A 20809-nucleotide genomic window follows, 5' to 3' on the forward strand; every position below is an offset into this window, starting at 1 on the left:
GATTTGGCTGCTGAACAAGGAAGTAAAATATCTTGGGTTAACTATTATAATGAATGTGTAGATGATATCTTGATAACCCTTACATTTTTGGTATTAGGTAATTCAAGGCTGTTCCTAGGCAAGAAACCCAACCGAGTGTTTTCATAACAGGAAAGAAATCTTTTATAAATGAGAACAAAGATCAAAGATAACTCACTTTTTTCTGTCCCATTTTGTTTCAACGTTTGGCCCTTTTGAAGATTTTAAGGTGGTTTATTTTGCCTGTTTGATATCTGATCCATTACAAGCTTTATGTACTCATTGCAGTCCTGGATTTTGGAATCTCATTTCAGGTTCCTAGTTTATTTTTGTAATGCTTTATTTTAATAATAAAATTAAACTCTGAATAATAAGAATGGTCTCATTCTCTAATTATTTTCCAAAATGTATTTGAATTTTTATTCCTAGGAGTCAGATTAAGATCAAAATATAAAAAGTTATTTAAAAATTTGAGGTGTGTAGATAAAAATCCACTGACATTTTAAATTATTTCTGCCCTTACACCTCTTCTACTGGTTACACTCTGAAAATCATATTTTTTAAAGAAAGCCAGTATTTCTTGATGATACTTAGGTGTGAAAATTTTCCACTAATATAATTCCACAAGTGTGAGCACCCATCAAGAAAATATACACATTTATAAATGTTGATATTGTTGAGCTCGCTACATTGGTCTTGAACAACTTTACCCGATTCACTGTCACATGGATATGTTGTGTTCCCCCAGCTAGGTTGAATAGTGGGCATGGTGGATTAGGATATTCATGTCTGTCTGGGATTCAAGACTTGTCTTTGCTGGAGAACTGAAGTTGCTCCCTAGATGGAATTATGGGCTGCTGACGGAAGAATTGGTGTATTTTCTGTCACCATGGTAATAACTGAGGTCAGTAATGCAAAGGAATTGTATTACCATGGTGAAACAGCTTACCTCCTGGCCCAACCCCAATCGGATATCCTAGGGGAGGCAAGTTGTGGGACAGAAATGCCAAGTGCTGAATTCTTGGTGGCCCCTGTTTTGGTGAGACAGCAGCAACACTTATGTATGTATGCAGACAGCGGTAGAGAGAAGGCCTCTTTTATGGTTAGACCAGAGAGCTGGAGAATCCTTGGTTGAGACCTCAACCCCGAGGCTTTGATAATATACAGATATGTTGCTCTTTTTAAGATAGAATCAGAGGATCAATTACTGAAGAACAGCTTTTAAACATCTTATTCTGCAGGAATTCAAAATATTTGGAGAACTAGTTATTTTAATGAGGGTTAGTTTCGTATGCTGTCATGGTTATGACACCAGGATAGAAAAATGGGAGACACTGAATTGTAGTCCTGCCTAAGGTATAAAGCCATCTGGGTAACCTTGGGCCAATTACACTCTCTCAGCCCTAGGAAGGAGGCAGTAGCAAATTGCTTTCAAGAAACATGGCCAAGGAAACTGCAGGGACTTGTCCAGGCAGTCACGTGGAATCAACACTGACTCAAAAGCTAACAAAAAAAAGTTATTTTTACAAACACGTCCCAACAACTTATTTAAAAGTCTTTTAGAAGCCATGCGAAGCAGGAGAATGGGAGAATATTCACTTTCCATGTGTTCAGGATAAGGAGTGACCAGATACTTTGGCGCTCGAAGTTACCACTAGCAGTCATGCCCTGCTGTATCGCTGTTTTATTTCACAGTTTGATTTGTAATGAATGACTTGGTTATAGTTCTTATTATCCAGAATTAAAGAAAAAGACCAAGGTAGGTCAGTGATAGCGTTTCATAACAGTAAATATTTTCAAAACATTTAGAACTAAATCTATTCATATACTTTTATAGAATCATGTCTTATGGTATTCCTTAAACAGAAAGTTTAAAGTTACATCTGACCTATTCATTACCTAGCAGCTGCTCTTCGTGCCCTTTCCCACTTTAAACCTTCCCTTTAGCCTGTTGAGTTTTTTTTGTCCCAGTCCCATCTCTTTAGGGAACTGTCAGAATAACATGGGATCGTTATTTGCTAAGGTTTGGATTGTGAAACGTTGCACTGTTCATTGTCTTCAGTCAATCTTAATGTACAATAATTATGACTTTCTTATAGGCATTATTACGTAAGTCTTTTTAACAGGTTAGGAGGTCTTCTGTGTATTGACTAATATGTGTGACACATTCAGAAGCATCTGTGGGAGATGGTCAATGACAAAAGGAGTGTTGTGCAGACATGGCATGAAGTTTACCCCTGCTGTATATATATCATAACGTTGCATGCATGTATGAAAGGGTTAAAGCTTGCATGATGGTGCAGTGATTTTTTTTTATTTTTTTGGAGGTGTCAGAGAAGACATTTGCAGACACATCCTATGCTTTATCCTATTAGGTGTATGGCAGTTTAAGAATTGCACCACCCAAAAATCTGGCAGTCACATGAAAGAAGTCCTCCTCCTCCTCCTCCTTCTGTTACCAAATTAAAATCTAAAACTAATTTATTTTCTTTAAACTTTTGTTCAAAAGCTATTATGGTCATGCAGTTGATATTTTATTTGGGAACAGCTATATAACCCGAGTACTTGCCCATTTTTCTTATATTCTTCAATGGCTTTTTATCACAGCATCTATAATACCAACAGTAGTATAAGAGATTTAAGATTTGGTAAACTTTCATTCATAATCTAATGCAGGGGTGTCAAACTCACAACGTCACATGACGTGTCACAACATATTGTAACTTTTGCCATTGCCAGCCATGGGGTGGCCGTGGTTTCACTATGATGCATCCGGCCCGTGGGCTGGCAGTTTGACACCCCTGATCTAATGTATTTGTGCAAAGAGCATACATTTAGTGAGCTTTGGGGGTGGAGTTTCAGCCTCTGCTCCCCAATTTCTCATTGTTGCCTCTTCATGTGACTATAATTCCCAAATTTATATGTAGGGGAGCAGGTTATTTTTTATTTAGATGGTTGGCTTCTCTCATAATGTTAAACCATAAGTCACTTAGTGTTTTGGCTTAATATTACTGAGTGAAATCAGCAATTATAATTAATAGACTTTGATTTTTAGCTTGGCATGTTGTGCAGAACCAGCTAATTATGGTTTGTTCAGTTTAACCATGATGAAGCAAGCCATACTTAGTCCAACATGAGACTTACGTAGAAGTCATAAATGTAGAATTAACTGCTCTAGACTCTAGGGAATACATAGAGTTGACTGCTACGTATTGTGTAGATCTAAATCTCTGAATAATTCTGGAGGTAGATTGGAATCAGAAGGTACCAAAAACATCATAAGAAGAGTGCACAAGTTTGGGATAAAACAATTCTATAACTTGGTTTATTTGTTTGGAAGTAAGTCCAGTAGATTTTGGCAGACTTATTTGCAAGGATAAGGATACACCAATTTATAGCCTATCTTGCAGTCTTTAGCATGCAACTCAATATGACATATAATAATGCTATATTGACATTATATATATATATATATATATATATATATATATATATATATATATATATATATATATATATATATATATATATATATATATATATATATATATATATATATATATATATATATATATATATATATATATATATATATATATACACACACACACACACACACACACACACACATACATACTGTATATGTGTATATATATATATATATATATATATATATATATGGATCTTTGGTTATTCGGGTTTTTCCCCGACCCACATACAAACACCCGCGAAAACCTCAGAAAACACACACACACACACACACACACACACACACACACACACATATATATATATATATATATATATATATATATATATATATATATATATATATATATATATATATATATATATATATATATATACACTGTATATATATAAAGGTAAAGGTTCCCCCGCACATCCGTGCTAGTCGTTTCCGACTCTAGGGGCCAGTGTTCACGGAACGCTGTTACCTTTCTACCGTAGTGGTCCCTATTTTTCTACTTGCATTTTTACATGCTTTCGAACTGCTAGGTTGGCAGAAGCTGGGACGAGTAACGGACTCTGTTACACGGCACTCGGGATTTGACCCGCCAAACTGCCGACCTGATCAACAAGCTCAGCATCCTAACCCACTGAGCCACCGCGTCCTACACACACACACACACACACACACACACACACACACACACACACACACCTTTTAATTATAAAAGTGCTGGAATCGTTGTGGATATATGTCCCTGATATATCTTCACCCAGGGCAAAGTAAGCAACTTAATTCTTTCACACTTTCTATTTTAGGGTGCAGTGAAACCAGAGAATTGCTTACCATTTCACTGTTGTGCTTATGCTAGCACTGTGGACGTGTGGTAAGAGCTAACCCTATAAATGAAATCCCAGATCTCTGAATGCTTTGCATTTGTCCACATGTCTTAAGTTAGTATGGGACGCTTACCAGTAGATAAGCAGATAAAGCTGCAGTATTTTCAAATGGGATATAGACATCAAAGAAAAGATTGAAGTAGCTCTTCAATACTGCTATGATTTTCTGCATCCTACACCAACAATTGTGACAGCTGGGGCTGCTGGTGATACAGTTAAGCAATATCTGGGCATTTGCGGATTATTGTTGATTCTTATTGATACTTTATTATTTAAAACTGACAATTTATTACCAGAAGCAATCTATACATTATCTACATACCTGCATAGAAGCTCATAGTTCAGGTTTGGGGGCAACATCTGTTTATTAGTGCAGTGGTTGTGGCGTCAACAGTAATCAATAAACCAGGTAAGAAATGCTTAATGAATAATTGTGAATAACTCAGTTATGTGTCACAACAACTAATGGTTAAAACAGGATTAAAATAAAATTTCACTCTTATTTCATTCTTTGATCAGAGTCAAAACTGCATCAAAATTAAAAAGCGTGCACAGAAATGGTACTTAGTTTATGGTAGACCTGACTGCTGCTTTTAAGTATGTGTATGTAAGGGTAGCTCATTAGTAGAAGTGCAGAGTCATTGATTTCTTCCTCTGAATTTCAGAATTTTTATTTCACTAAATTTTGCTTTTAAAACTAAACTCTTGATATAATAATGTTTCTAATTTGTATACTTTGTGCTCTGCAAAGGCTACTTCTGTTGCAAGCAGAGGCTTTCGTGTGCTTCAGAGATTAAATGAATAGTTAGTGTAGTTGTGTTAAAAATACTTGATTTTTGGGTACCATGCCTTATATGATGTCTTAAAATGTTAAAACAATCCCTCCCCAAAACTCATGGTACAGTATATAATCTTAAATAAAAACATTTAGATGGCTGTGATGATTAAAACACTGGCTTGGTTTGCACATTTTATTAGAAAAATATGGCTGCTTATATCATAGAAAATAGCTCTAGGCATGGTACCATATAAGGTACCATGCCTTATATGATGTCTTAAAATGTTAAAACAATCCCTCCCCAAAACTCATGGTACAGTATATAATCTTAAATAAAAACATTTAGATGGCTGTGATGATTAAAACACTGGCTTGGTTTGCACATTTTATTAGAAAAATATGGCTGCTTATATCATAGAAAATAGCTCTAGGTGGCTAATAATCATTTAAGAAAAGTTACTGTATAAGTCATGTTTAGCTGATTCACATACGGTGCTGGTCATAGACTATGGGATTTGAGTCACAGATGGTAGATACATACAACATACTATGCCATAAACTAAATGAGCCTCAATGGCCTGATTTATCCATCATGATAAAATAAAAATCAAACAATTTTGGGGGCAGCAAAATATGTGAACTGGGCCACTATATTAAAGACTAAAGATAAAGTTTTAAGGTTGATATGTAATTAATAATTTACTGTTGATATCCTATTAAAGTCTTTTTACAAGATATATTAATGTCATTCAGTACAGCTCTGCTGGTGGAGCAGTGGGCTAATGCCTCCTTAAGTAACACCAGCTGCCTGCAATTAGTGCAGGTTTGCATCCCACCAGGCTCAAGGTTGACTCAGCCTTCCATCCTTCCGAGGTAGGTAAAATGAGGACCCAGATTGTTGGGGGCAATTAAGCTGACTTTGTAATAATGCTGCTTGGGGGGGGGGCGAAAGCTCTAATAAGCAGGCATATACATAGAATGAAGGCTATTGCTAAGCACATTGGTTTGTGCTTAAATTGTAAGCCGCCCTGAGTCTTCGGAGAAGGGTGGGATATAAATGGGATTAAAATAAAAAAATAAAAAATATTGCTAAAATTTGGGGTTGAGCCCAAGAAGTCTCTTGTGCTTGCTATCCAGCTCTTACTGAATAGCTTTTAATGTGTGAAAAATCTATGAATGGCATTGCTTTGATTTGTTTTTGTATTAGATTTATATTCCTTTTTTAAAGGAACTCAAGAGTACCAAATGACCATCCCATTCTAAAAAAAAGTAATAATTTTGAATATATATACTTTTTGAATTTTGAATCTGGTTTCACTTAGATTGAAGGTCCTTGCCATGAATCATGGATTTACCAACTACAACATCCCCCAAAAAGACAAAACAGGAAAGAAGTCACCACAATGTGCTTAAATCTAATGACCGATGACCTGCCGCTGCACAGTCAGCTTAGATGGTCACAGATAGAATAGAAGAATAGAATAATTCTTTATTGGCCAAGTGTGATTGGACACACAAGAAATTTCTTTCCGGTGCATAAGCTCACAGCATACATACAAGCAAAAAAGTAATAAATCGTAAGATACAACCAACAAAGTGATAGTCATAACATACCAATAGAAGTAGGTAATAGGAAAGATGAGAAGAATAATGGTAATAGAGCCCTACTACGTGGTTAGATATTCTTAGCATAAGACACTGCTGTTGGAATTGGTGTTGGTGTTTAAGCAGATAGGTTGGAGAGAAAAAACTCTCCTTGTGTGTAGTTGTTTTGGCATTCAGTGCCCTATAGCAGCGTCCTGTGGGAAGAAGTTGAAACAGTTTAGGTCCAGGATGTGAGGGGTCTGTAGATATTTATTTTCTCAGCCCTCTTTCTAGCTCATGCAGTATACAAATTTCTACAGATTTGTACAAAGCGAATTTAAATCTGGAGGAATTGTTTCACCTTAAAGAAAACCAGCTTTCCTCTTGTGCCTTCAAATTATTAAATTTCACGAGGCTTTTGAGGGGTGGGGTGGGGGAAAGGCATATGGACATCCAGTACTATAACCACTTACCATTACATTAATCTTATGTGTCCCCATCGTTCCTATATGCTTACTTTTTGCTTTTCTCTCTCTGAAAATCTGTATTGGAGAACCGTGGAATGTAAAGAACAGCATTTCAGTGCTGCATTAGAACAACAAAAAAAACCCCTCCAACAACCCCAACTCATAATGAAAGAATCTGTGATATACTGTATAAAGTTAGGACCTCTGTTTTGCAATTAAATATTCTACCTATCATCATTTGTTAAGCCTCACTTGCTTATATCTCACGAAGAAGGAAGAAAAATCTAAAAAAAATCTCAGTCTGTTCCTTTTCTTTTAGAGTCAGATGTCAAGCTGCTTCCCTCCCTGGTGTCTAAACACAATTTCGTTTTAATTAAAAAGGGGAAAAGCCAATTGCTTGGCTTGTGCCCTTGGTTGATAGAAAGGTAGAAGACAACTTGGGCTGTCTGTGAATAATTGAGCTTCCAGAAAATATCACGCAGTATTGACTTGTAGGGGGGGGGAGAATTTCTGCAGATATTTTTAATTATTGGCTCTAGTGAACATCACATTTGCTCCCCATAACCTTAGATGCATTTCTATTTTTTAAAAACAAAAGCATTTTGGACAATCTCTTGGACAGCCTGCACCATTCTTTCATTTTTGAGAAAGGAAGCTTAAAATAGCCCAGTAGTGTTCATTACTTTTCTTACTAAAAGGACTAGACAAGCATGCTAGGTTCATATATTGTGGCATGCATTGTATATACTAGGAATGTAGATCTAACTTCTCTGATACTGAGAATGATTTTATGTGGCACATTACGTAGTGTTAAGCATGATTAAGACATTCTCCCTGTTAACAACTTTCATCAGTATCCCAGCAACACTTTCAGGGGATGGTTGAGGAGCACTTCCTAATTGTTTTTTACCCAATTTGGATCAGAGGCACTGCCTGTAGCCAGGAAAAGCTAATTCTTCTCCCAACCTCTTTATTTTCAAAAACATGACCCTGCAGGAGGTAATAAATAAGGTAATAAATAAAGTGGAATTAATGATTAGTCTGAATTTGGTTTGGATAATAATGCTAACCCACAACCAAGGCTTGATCAATATTCCTAATCCAAGAATAAATGATGGCCATCCAGACAGTTTTAAGACAGGGGCGTCAAACTGCCGGCCCGTGGGCCGGATGCATCATAGTAAAACCGTGCCCACCCCCATTGCTGGCAATGGCAAAAAAGTCACGATACGTCGTTACACGTCGTGACGTTGTGAGTTTGACACCCCTGGTTTAAGATATTACAGGAGAAGCATAATATGGCTTTGCATATTTTGAGAACACAATTGGTTTTGAAGTGTAGTCTAGTTAGCTGTCAGTATAAGATTTCATTGTGCATTTGTGTTAATGTTTCACAGCCACAGTTCTTTGAAACAGTATGTATTAAAATGTATTCATAATTGTGAATAAATAAGGTTCCAAAACCTGCTATTTCAAAGCAGATGCTAGTTTATTACATAGATATAGTGTAGAATTATCAGATTGGAGATATTAATAGCAATTTTTTATCTATTAACCTTGTTTATCTCTAATAAATAAGTCCACTGTTAACACCTAGAATCTAACTGTCAGTGCTGCTAACATCGGATGTTCTTGCTTTGACAACAGATGGAAATGCAGCCATTTTCCTCTATTGCTTTTAGAGTTAGTTGATGCTGGGAAGGGGAAATGTGGATGAGAGTCCAGCTAGTCATAACAATAATAACTCAGTTGTGGGAACCCAAGGTCATTGGGCCCAGAGTTGATAATGTTTTGGTAAGCTGGAGAACTGGGGAGAAAGCTAATTTGGGTACCGTATGTGATTTATGACTGCTTATTGGAGGAGGGAATTGTGCTTTGTTACTTTGTGTCCAGGGGAGGGGAATTTAGTTTTTGGTTTCAACTATGTAGTGCCAATACTTTGTTTCTCAAATAAAAGATTCTTTAAGGTAAACAATGCTTCAAAGTTCTTTTGTCGGAACCATGACACACTGTTGTTGAATATTATGATTAGGATATAATTCACAGTATTTTTGCATTTTTAAAATACTATGATTTATTTTACTACTGTTATGGCTTTTACTAGTAAAGAAGTCTGTAGCTCATGAATAGAAGGGTAAGTGATAAGAGAATCACAGTCCAGCATTTGGTTTATGCAGTTGGTTAATAGTAACAGCAAATGCAGTCTGGCTCTCTATAAATACTTCTCATTTCTGTAACATTTATTGTATAAGCTATTGTCGTGTTCTGGCTAGTTATTCTAATGTACCAAAGATTATGTTAAGTGCTTATATGAGTCTTTGATTTTGGGAACAATGCAATATGCCTCACTGCTCTGGGATATTTTGCATATACAAATATATTAATTATACCAGGGCAGCAATCCCTATAATTTTTGACAGTTGGCTTGCCTGGCTAGGCATGATAGGAATTGTAGTTCAGAAACGCTAAACACTAAAGAACCTTTAATCCAAGAATTCGAGGTTCATCTGCATATTCCTTCTGTATCCTGGGAAGACAGTAGAAAGATCTGCTAATGGCAAAGGAATTTGGACTTTATCTTAGCAGCTCAAGCCAACAGCACACATGCCTGATGGCACACAAAACTTAACAAATGTGCTTGCATTTATACTTTTGGGGTTGTTGTTTTTTTGCTCCAGATAATATAGGAGAGATCATGGCCAGAGATGGGGTTCTGGTGCTCAGCTGCAATATACGTGCAAGGTCTGCCTTTTTTTTCCTGAAGGCAAAATTGATTTCATATGTATAAAATGTTTGTGGAAATTCTGAAAGCAGAGATTGGATAACTGGAGGCCAAAATGTTTTGCCTGTATATCATTATATCAAGATGAAGACTTCCTGAATAGTAGTAGTGTGGATACCATTACTCACCACAAACAGGAGAAAAATGTGAAGTTTACAACTTCGGCCAAGCATGGGAATAAAGAAGCTGGTAACAGGTCACAGTTGGAAGCAAAATGATTACAAAGCAGACTATTGTCCTAGATCTTGGCAACCTCTAACCTCCGAGGAAGACTCTACAGACATGAGTAAGCTACAAAAAGTCCTCATAGTTAAATTTGTCACATGACCCAAGTGGAAGTGATCTATTACTGGTCATCAAGAAGAAGAAAACATAGTGTAGTGATTGTGAACAGGATGTTTGTGAAAGGCACAGTAGTTCCCATTTATTATTCATAGTGTTCATCCTGACATATATGCAATCTTCCAAGTCTGAGATATGGTAGGAGGACTGATAAGTCTTACCAAATCTACTGATCAGAGACTTGTCCCATTAATCTTGTGGGAATAAACAATACTGCTAAGCATGACTTCCAGTAGATATAGAGTTACTGCATGGCTTTGGGAAAGGGGGTGATGGATTTGGGGACCTAACTGGTGTTCCTGAGAATACTTCCCATTGAAGGCAAAAGAAAGGAAAAACATTAAATGAACACCTGGTTGCAGTGTTAGTGCAATTGAGAGGGTTGAGGTTCAAAGAATGCTGCAAAGATCAGGAAGGAAAAAGCTGCTTTGCATTATGGTATTCATTTTACTAAGACGGGAAAGTATATTTCTGGATGATGGGTAGCTAACCTCATCATAAGGGCTTTAAACTAGAATGCAAATGCATTCTATTTAATTCAGTGCAAACGGAATTGTCAAGTAGTGGATTGGATACAACAACAAAACAATTTGCTAGTTGGAGACAAATGAGATGGTGGCAAAGAGAGAATTGGTTAGGTTTTCTGGATGTCTCTGCACTAATGCGCAAAACATGGTTGATAGGCAAGATGACCCAGGTGTTATTAGGCACTGAAAAATGGTGAGATGAATTTACCTGTGCCACATTGGGTTTGATGGCTACAGTTGGTTTCAGAGGAACAGTCAACACGAGAGAAGGTAGAGTAGCATTCTTCATCTTAAGGAACTTCCAAAGGGCTTGATGGTAATATGACTTGAAAAACTCAAGGTAAAAGAACAAGCTAATAGCAGGGATACCTTGCTAGGAATGTGCTGTAGATCTGAGGTCCCCAACCTTTGGGCACCAGGGACCGGTTCCATGGAGAAAGGTTTTTCCACGGACTGGAGAGTGTGTGATTTTGTGTGCTGCCTGCATCCCATGGATGGGGCTTTGTTTGTGCGGACTGGTTGCTGACATGCCACAGACCAGTACTGACCAACAGACCAGGGGTTAGGGACCCCAACTGTAGATTACCAAAGCAGTCCAAAGAAGTGGATGAAGATTCATTAAAGCAGATTTAACCGAAGCTTAAAAAAAAAGTCATGAAGTTGTGATGTGAGATTTTAGCAATCTGTTGGAAAACTAATTCTGCCAAACACAAGATGCTGTATAGATTCTTAACTAGTGTTGGTGATAATTTTCTCTTTTAAAAAGTTGAGTTAGCCACTGGTTGATCTACCTTGGATATGGTCCTAATTGGCAGGGAGGAATTGAATACATTAAAAAGTGGGAAATATATGGTGACCTCACCTGCTTTTGATTTTAGCAAAAAGCTTTGTTAAAAATTACAAGTTTTAGAAAGGTTGATTTTATAAATTAAAAGAAATAGGAAAGAAAATGTCATGAGAAGAAAATCTGAAATGCAAAAATAATGAACCTGGCCAGGTTTCTTTTAAAAGAAATTAAGGATGCCGCAGTCTCAAAACAACGCCAGTGAGGAAGAAAAGGAGGTAGGAGGTACAATATCTGAAGGAGCCAATCTGTGTAAATAGGCAGTTTGTGAAGTAGCTGAGAAAACAGGGTGCTTCTTTAGAAGGAAAGACTAAAACTCAAGCGATTGTGTAAAGCTTTGGCTCAGAAGTGCAGGAAGTACACAAAGGGAAAGGTGTAAAATTAGCTAAACTTGGCACGAGAGATGAAATCCAACAAGAAAGCTTTTTAAAAATACGTTCATAGCAAAAAAGAAAAGAAAAAGGCAAAGAAAGTGGCAGAGACGCTGTTTTCTCCAAGTGAATTCTTAATGGTGAGGGCAAAAAAAACAGGGAAACTCATATTTTGCTTCAATCTTTACTGAATGTTATTTTAAAAATAACTGTTAAATAAATGTTACTGTTTAAATTATTTAAATAAATGTTAAAAATAACGTTTTAAATATTTAAAAAAATGTTAATTGAGTAGCATGCATCGGGAAGGCACACAACAGGAAAGGGTGCAGGATGGTAGGGATGAAATAAAGGAGCATTTGACTAATTTGAATGCTTTCAAGGTCCCAGGCCCTCATGAAATACACTCTAGAACAGGGGTGTCAAACTCAATTTCATTGAGGGCCGCATCAGCATTGCGGTTGCCCTTAGGGGGCCGGGTGGGTATGGCCAGGGTGGGCGTGGCCTACTGGGTAGGCGTGGCTAGAGTGCGTATGGCCTACTGGGTGGGCGTGGCCAGCTCTACATCGTTCGTATCAAGGGTGCCTATGGAGGCCTGGGCAGGAGTGGGACAGATCTGAGGAAGGGTCTCTGGGCCAGGGCCAAGGCAGTGGGGGCCGTTCCCTCACTGTTTCCAGGATGGCTTCGCGGGCCACATGAAACCACTTCGCGGGCCGGATCTGGCCCCCGGGCCTTGTGTTTGACATGTCTGCTCTAGAATACTGTTGAAGAACTACGGTATTCTCTTTGATAGGAGGGAAGATACCAAATGACTGGGGAAGGGGGAAAAAAGTATTTCCCCTTTTCAAGAAAAACAGGATCCCAGTAATTATTAAACAATGATCTGGACATTAGTCTCTGGAGGGATGATTGAAAAAGCAGGCCATTGGTAATCTTGAAGATTGCTGTGATCGCCAGGAACTTTGTCAAAAACAGGTAATCCAAGACAAATCTCATCTTCTTTGACAAGATGCCCTAATAGAACAGCTGAAATAATTTGGGATATTCAGTCTGGAGAAAAGAAACTGGAACCAAAAATAATGGACATAAATTGCAACTACCTAAAGTTCATTCCAACCTATCCTGTTGCTGCACTTGCCCTCTGGAATGATGGGTTATTCTCTACACACACACACACACACACACACACAGACACACACACTTATGACTTTTTCCAGCTGTATTGACAGACTGGCTGTGGAATGCTATTTTTGGGGGGGTTAGTTTATTGTTATTGGTTTATTGATGGATTGTGTCTATGATTGATTGATGAAACTATGTGGTCACTAGGAGGTTGATGACACATAAGGGTGTGTGTGTATTGTAAAAGTTGTAGGCTACCCAGAGACGTTAATGAGTCAGGTGACTTCAGATTTGACAAAATAAAAATCTATCTATGAAGACTGGATTCAGTTCTCCATTTCTAGAGGTGTTTTAAGAAGGATAAGGATAATTTAATTTCTGGATGTAAGTTTTTTCAAAAAATCTTTAGGGTCTTGCTTGTTACTGTGACATGTTTTTAATTATTTTTATACAGACTTAAAAATAAACCAGTAAATGAATGGTTTTCCTGTACATTGCAGAGGGTTGAACTACTAGATGATCCTTTCAGCTCCACTATTCTGTTTTCTGTTATGTGTCTATATTCAGTGTATTTATCAGTTTCAGAGTAGTATAGCTGAGCGTCTATGTTTAATTCCCTCTTAGAACAACGGAGCATTCTGCTCTATCTGATCTGCTGCGTTCTGAGCTGTAGGTCAGATTGAGACATTGAAAAATCATAAGGAGAAGATAGTGGCAAACTAAGTCTATATTCATGAAGTCATCAAAAGTTAAGGGTGTCTTTTTTGTTGTTGTTGTCTTCACTTAAATTCTATTTTCAGTGGAGGTTACTCTCAAGGAAATTAGTAGATTCCTAGAGACCTAGGTCAGATTGATCAGATTACAATATTTTAAAATATTTTTGATATTTTAAACTGGTCTGAACAGCCTTTTTTTAAAAATTGTTTTATTAAAATGTTAGTTGTTTTAGCATAAGAATTTATAACAACCAGCTAGTAAGCATCATTTTAGAAGAATCATCTCCTCTCTTCCTTTACACTGGATCCCGAAAGATATACTGCAATAACTTTAGATAATCTTACTTTAGGAAGAATATTTTAAAAGTTCCGTGCTTTTGCATAAAGTTTTTTTATGCTTTTCCATAAAACCTAATTGAAGAGGTTGCGTAATTAGGACAGTTTTTACAAAGGAAGAATAGCTGCTGAAAAACAATGGCTTACCCGGGTGTAACTGATGATTGGATTTGATAAGCGTGCATTCCTCATTCCACAGTCAATATTTTCTCAGTGGCAGGGCTGTTCTTATGTCCCAACACCTAGCCTTTCCACCTACTTGGAGAATAGCATTTGCATCAGTCCTCTTGAAATCAATATATGGCTGAAATATATATCTGGAGGACTGAGAAAGCTAGTCCAAATGATTTTTGTGAAAATGTGTTTATGCACTCCTTTTTCTGTCATCAGATTTTATAGAAGAAAAAAAGAAAAGAAAGGCACCTTTGCGTCAAGCTTGATACCTAGGGATTTCATGGGCTTATCCATGTCATTTTGCTGGCAACAATAACAGGTGTGGTTTGCTGTTTTCTTTTGGGAGAGTTCGGAGGCTGTTTCTTAGTATTTTCCCATCAAAATGGCCTTCCAGAAATTCCTAAATAGATTTTTTGTGCATGAATAGGACCGGGGCCATGTGGTACAATATAATATATAATGCATTGAGAAGAGGCTACATCTCACTGCCATGCAGAAGATTCCTGGGAAAAAAAGTCCCATTAAAAAGTCAGGGAGAAGGTCATTTGAAAAGTCTTTGGATAGCTGCTGCAACTGGGACTAGTGAGAGATAGGACTGGGCTAGATGGATTTTCATCAACCTCATGCCCCTTGAGATGTGTTGAGACAAGTTTTTGGATTTTTTTTAGAGGCCCCATACAAGCCAGGGAATGTTGAATGTTGGTTCCAATACATTTGGAGGCTATCATATTGGGAAAAGCTGAGGTAGGTGGACAAATAGTCTGACCACTTGGCAACTGCTTTTTATAATCAGAGATTGTTGAGATGACTCAGTCTTCTTCAGCGTGGTGCTCATCATTGTATCATTACAAACAACAAAAATAATGATTCCTTCCATCCCGCTAAAGAGAAATAAGAAAAAATAAAGCAAGATATTTTTGCATGGTCCATTTTTTCTGCCTACAGTATCACTGTTCAATGTCACACAGTGACATAACCAGCCAAAAATTTGATTCCACTCCCTTTTTAAAAAATTTTTTGGCAGATGTGGGGACGCTTCAGGGGAAGGTGCTTATAGACACTACAGGCTTATAGACACTACATGACTTCCTCATTCTGGTACCTTTCGAACACTTTGGCTGTTGGAAGTTCTGAAACTTGTAGCTTTGGGGAAACTACAATTTGATTTCTGAAATCAATTGAATGGAATTTTTGTGCATGAATTCGACTGGGACCATATTTATTTGTTTGTTTGCTTGTTTATTTACGCTTTTACTATTTTTACAAATAACTCAAGCCAGCGAACATATCCAACATATTTTACTTTTCCTATTTTCCCCACAATAATAACCCTGTGAGGTGAGTTGGACTGAGAGAAAGTGACTGGCCCCAAGGTCAAGCAGCTGGCTTTCATGGCTAAGGCAGGACTTGAATATAATGTACAATGTATTTGCGAAATATATCAGAACTGGGCAAAGTTGCACAGTACCGCTGCTGCTACCGTACTAAGAAGGACATTGTAAGAAAACATAGCAGCTTAGAATGTTAGGACGAGAAAATAAGGTCTTTTTAGGGCATTTTCTGCAGTATCCAGTTTACATTGTGCTTCAGGGTTAGGTAGTATTATACATAGGGAATTATATCTTTGATTTTGTATGGGTAGATGTAGGACTTTCCCACAACTAGTTTTTTAGGAAGGAAGAGAGTAGTTACAAGCTTGCTGCTGGATGACATGTGGGTGCAGTAATATGATATACCTCATGGGCTGAGAAAAGGACTCCAATTATTTTCTGTGAATTGGGGCGTACACATTCTCTTGTTATTACTAGGTCTAATAGAAGCAGAGCCAAAGCCCTATGTATCATCGGCATCTTCAGATACGTACTTGTGAGAACAGTATAATCTGAGGTCTTTTTGAATTAATGATATTGAATTGCCTTGAATATCCTTATGGCTAAAATACAATAATGTTAATACTATAAGTAAACAGGCTATGATAGGAGTTATTATTTTTGAAACTTGGGCTTTCGACTATTTGTGTTTTGCAGTGCAGTAATACTATGATTGCCAATGTTTGAGCTAGTGTTTACTCATAATCAAACAGTTCTTCAAAGGACTCTGGAATGGAATCATATTTCTTTTTAGTCAGCAAAGCTAAATATTCTATCCAGAGTTCCTTACCTAATGTGGCTGTCCCTTCATGAACCCTTTAAACTCACTCTCTTTACACAGACTTCCTCAAGTTTCTTATTTCAACTTTAGAGGAAACCTTGCAAACTTTCCTGATTGTTTTTTTCTTCTTCTTCTAGAACTAAATCATGGCTTTTCGGAAGGCAGTGAAAGGAACTATCCTCGTAGGAGGAGGAGCCATTGCAACTGTCTTTGCCCTCTCACAAGTGTCTCAATATAGAAAAAAGGTAAGTAAATTGGTTTAATACTTGTAAATTTCATGCAAATATTTCTATTATTTCTATTGCATTAATACTATAATAATGGGTTGGTGCTGTATTAGGTTATGCAAATTGGAAGAGGCTTCAACCAAGAATACTGGCTGTATATTATTTTATGGTTGCACCAGTGAAAAGTTCATCCATTTCTAAATAAATTTCGAAGACGGTTTTTGTACCATTTCACACCATCCTCTTTGTAGTAATTAGATTATAAAGGATACAAGCAGCATATCAAATGTAATTTAAACCTTTTAATGTTGTTGAAATCCTCAATCAGTAATAATTATGGAGGCTAATTTTGTATTTGTACAAAAAGATGAAATCCAGTTGTTTAATTGGCAAAATATAATTAATATGAAGCTCTATTTGAATATTTAATAATTTGCCCCTTGACATCCTAGTAGTTCGAAAACATCCAAATACAAGTAGATATATAGGTACCACTTCAGTGGGAAGGTAACAACATTCTGTACGCTTCAGTGTATAGTCATGCCAGCTAGATAAGAGGTCCCCAGCCCCCAGTCCGTGGACCAGTACTGGGCCGCGACATCCCAGCAACTGGTCCGCACAAACAAGGAAAGCCCCATTCGCAGGATGCAGGCAGCACACAAAACCACACATTCTCTGGTCCATGGAAAAACCTCTCTCCACATAACTGGCCCCTGGTGCCCAAAAGGTTGGGGACCTCTGAGCTAGATGACCACGGAAATGTCCTTGGACAATGCTGGCTCCCTCAGCTAGGAAACGGAGATGAGTAGGACACAACTGGACAGGGGAATCCTTTACCTCTTCTTAGTGTGGCTTTGCGGTCTCATCCAACAGTTCAAAGATATAAAGAGTGAGCCATGACTGTAATTAATAATTGTTGTGTTGAGGTGACATCTTCCACGTTGGATGAAAAGAAAGGAAATTAAAAGCCTTCTTATTCCCTTTAGGTTCTCCAAGAGTTTCAGATTAGAAAGTGAAAATTAAGGAATAGATAAATTTATAATCTGTACAGTCATTAAAAAAATAAATCTTGGTAGTTGCAGCAGTATTTCACATTTTAACTGAATGTAGGTGAGAATATCATTGCCCAGTTTAAGAGAGCCAGTTTAGTGTAGGGCAGGGGTAGGCAACCTCGGCTCTTTTATGACTCATGGACTTCAACTCCCAAAATTCGACTGAGGAATTCTGGGAGTTGAAGTCCATGAGTCATAAAAGAGCTGAGGTTGCCTACCCCTGGTGTAGGGGTTAAGACCAAGCTAGAAACCCGGAGACTATAAGAACAGCTGTGTGACCCTGCGTCACTCTCCCTCTCTTTGCCCTTAGAAGAAGACAATAGCAAACCATTTCTGAAATCTTGCTAAAAAGAACCCAGCAGGGACTTATCTAGGCAGTTGCCAGGAGTCAACCGTGACTTGAAGGTGTACCTGCCTGTGCACGCACACGTACAGAAGTTTAAGCATAGGGAATGCTGTGAAGATACTGATTCTTTCATAAAGTTGAATATAAGAGGCGTTTGATACGGCCCATGATATTTGTTGTAAGAGTCTTCATCTAGAGTTGAAAAATACGACTAAAGGCTGGAAAAGGAACATAGTAGTATGCAGCAGTAACCCCCCCCCACACACACACCCCTGTCTCACCATTGAGTTTCCTAATAATTAAAAGTGGAAATTTATATTCTGTGCAACCGTGGGAGTATATAGAGAAAGTAAAAATGGCAAGAGAACAAGAGAAATTCTGTGTTTTTCCTTTATTTCTGACTTTTCCACCACTTGTAGCTGTTGTCTGCCCATTTCCAACAGATGATACCAAGCGGAAGGATTGTTGCACAAGAAGATGGCCTGTTTGTCCTGTTGACATACCTAATTGTGGGGCAGAACTACCTTTATTATGCCTGTCAGTCATGTAGAGGATGTGGTAAATGACCTCCAGATTAGCAAGAGAGAAAAGGAGGCTCAAGGAGGCTTTAATTGGCTCTGTTGTTTTTTTTCTAAGCAAGACTTTTCAACACTCACCTGTGCTGAGAGAAGACCTAAGCCAATTAACATACGGGCCAATTTTATATTCTGTCTTCTAGAAACATCTCATTTACAGTACAACTAGTAAGCATTCAGCAGCAAGCTGTTCTGTCTGCATTTTTAGGAAGTCATTGATTATTCTTTGCCAAAGCAGCACTGAAAACAGGAAAATGAAGTTGTAAAAACTTTTGTTACATTTTTAAGTGAAAAACTTTGGATAGGAGCCTTATGCCAATGCTTAGTCTGATCATGCAAAGGCTTAAAAAACAGGGAGAGGATTTAGGCATGTAACAAACTTGTTCAAGTCATCTTTGTTCACATTTGCTTAATCCTTGACTTTCCCATAATGAAAAGAGTAATCTGAAAGAGACTTCCAGTAGCATTTATTTGAACAGTGGTAGGAGAGTATATCTTATGAGGTTTTCAATTCCATTTTCAAGTGAACATGAGTTTTTGGTGTTTCTAAAATACTTTCACTCTTAGATTATTTTTAGTATTGAACTTCATAGTTGCTTTCACATGCTGCAATTCAGTGTAGAGATTGGTCTTAAAAAGTAATATAAACATTCTGTGTGTGTTTCACTGCTGTGTCTTAACAGCAACAACACTCTGACAATAATAGAAGATTTTGGATGTGGACTTGACCCACTTAGCAGAAATATGCTTGTGCTTTCTTAGGCTTACTGCTGAATAAACATGTATGTGATTGCCTAGTTATGAATTTATTTTACTTTTTTCAGAGTTCGTTTCAAAGTAAAATATGAATTTACAATGAATCTTACAAATTAATAATACATAGAAATACTTAGGATACATATAAGTCAGTTTTACTTTTGCATACATCTTCTCAAAATAAATGTGTTCTGTACTCACACACGAGATGAAACACTGAATTTTGCAAACCGTAAACTTGTGCAGGATATATTTTTGTAGCTATAAAATAGCAGCTTGTTTTAATTGAGACAGAGAAAGCACATTTTTCAGAATGTGAATTCAGCATCTAAAGCAATACAATTATATGAAGACCCAGAAAACTAGAAATGTATTTTCACATTTCTGATATTAGATGCACACTCACACAGAAGCTAGTGCCAATTGTTGCTGTTTTGCACTCCCATGAATTCTTTTGTAGGCTGTTAGTGTTTTATATTTAATAATTTCAATTGTCTTTTGTAAAAAAAACACAGCAAGCAAGGTCTTAGTCTACTGATTTATATTTAAAGACACTTTCATTAAATCTTTTGTGGCGGTTTTAGGAAAAATAATGGGCATGCTGGGATACTGAATAATGATGATGATAATACTTGTAATAATATTTTGGGATTATTTTATTTCAATGCTATTCAAACATGAATCTTTTGTGCTGTTCTTAATGACTATAGACAAGGATTTTGAACTAGTAGTGCTGCTCTTTATAAATCAATATTAAATCCTTCCTTCCTTCCTTCCTTCCTTCCTTCCTTCCTTCCTTCCTTCCTTCCTTCCTTCCTTCCTTCCTTCCTTCCTTCCTTCCTTCCTTCCTTCCACTTTATTTTTGCAGGGTCATCTTGCATCTGTGGAAGCTTCAGAATGTAAGCTAAAACCAATGCTAAGCTCCCTTCCAACTAGGGAGAATCATTTCCAGGCTTTGAGAGAAACCCCAGAATTTGATGTTCTTATCATAGGTGGAGGTGCCACAGGAAGTGGCTGTGCCTTAGATGCTGTTACAAGAGGTAAGTGAGTCATGGAAATATAGAAGTTGGTTGTTTTGTATCTAGGCATTCATATGTTCCAGAGTTAAAGGTAAAGGTAAAGGTTCCCCCGCACATGCGTGCTAGTCATTTCCGACTCTAGGGGCCGGTGCTCCTCTCTGTTTCAAAGCTTAAGAGCCAGCGCTTGTCTGAGGACGTTTCTGTGATCATGTGGCCGGCGCACGGAACACTGTTACCTTCCCACCGTAGTGGTC

General features: G+C 37.5%; 1 protein-coding gene across 2 annotated transcripts in view; it reads left to right on the plus strand.

The window, feature by feature from the left end:
• The window catches only part of GPD2 (glycerol-3-phosphate dehydrogenase 2), a 93765-nt gene that overhangs the window by 4773 nt on the left and 68183 nt on the right, over positions 1–20809 (plus strand). Inside the window, exons 3-5 of one of the 2 annotated variants that reach the window (XM_081340367.1) lie at positions 14646–14748; positions 16718–16825; positions 20405–20576. In XM_081340367.1, coding sequence (XP_081196493.1) covers positions 16727–16825; positions 20405–20576 — 271 coding nt within the window. In that variant the 5' untranslated portion in view covers positions 14646–14748; positions 16718–16726. Of the gene's footprint in view, positions 1–4435; positions 4796–14645; positions 14749–16717; positions 16826–20404; positions 20577–20809 lie in introns of those variants that run through there. The other variant, XM_081340368.1, reaches the window with a different exon arrangement.

This window comes from Vipera berus (assembly GCF_964194415.1).
Source record: "Vipera berus genome assembly, chromosome: 1".
Lineage (NCBI taxonomy): Eukaryota > Metazoa > Chordata > Lepidosauria > Squamata > Viperidae > Vipera > Vipera berus.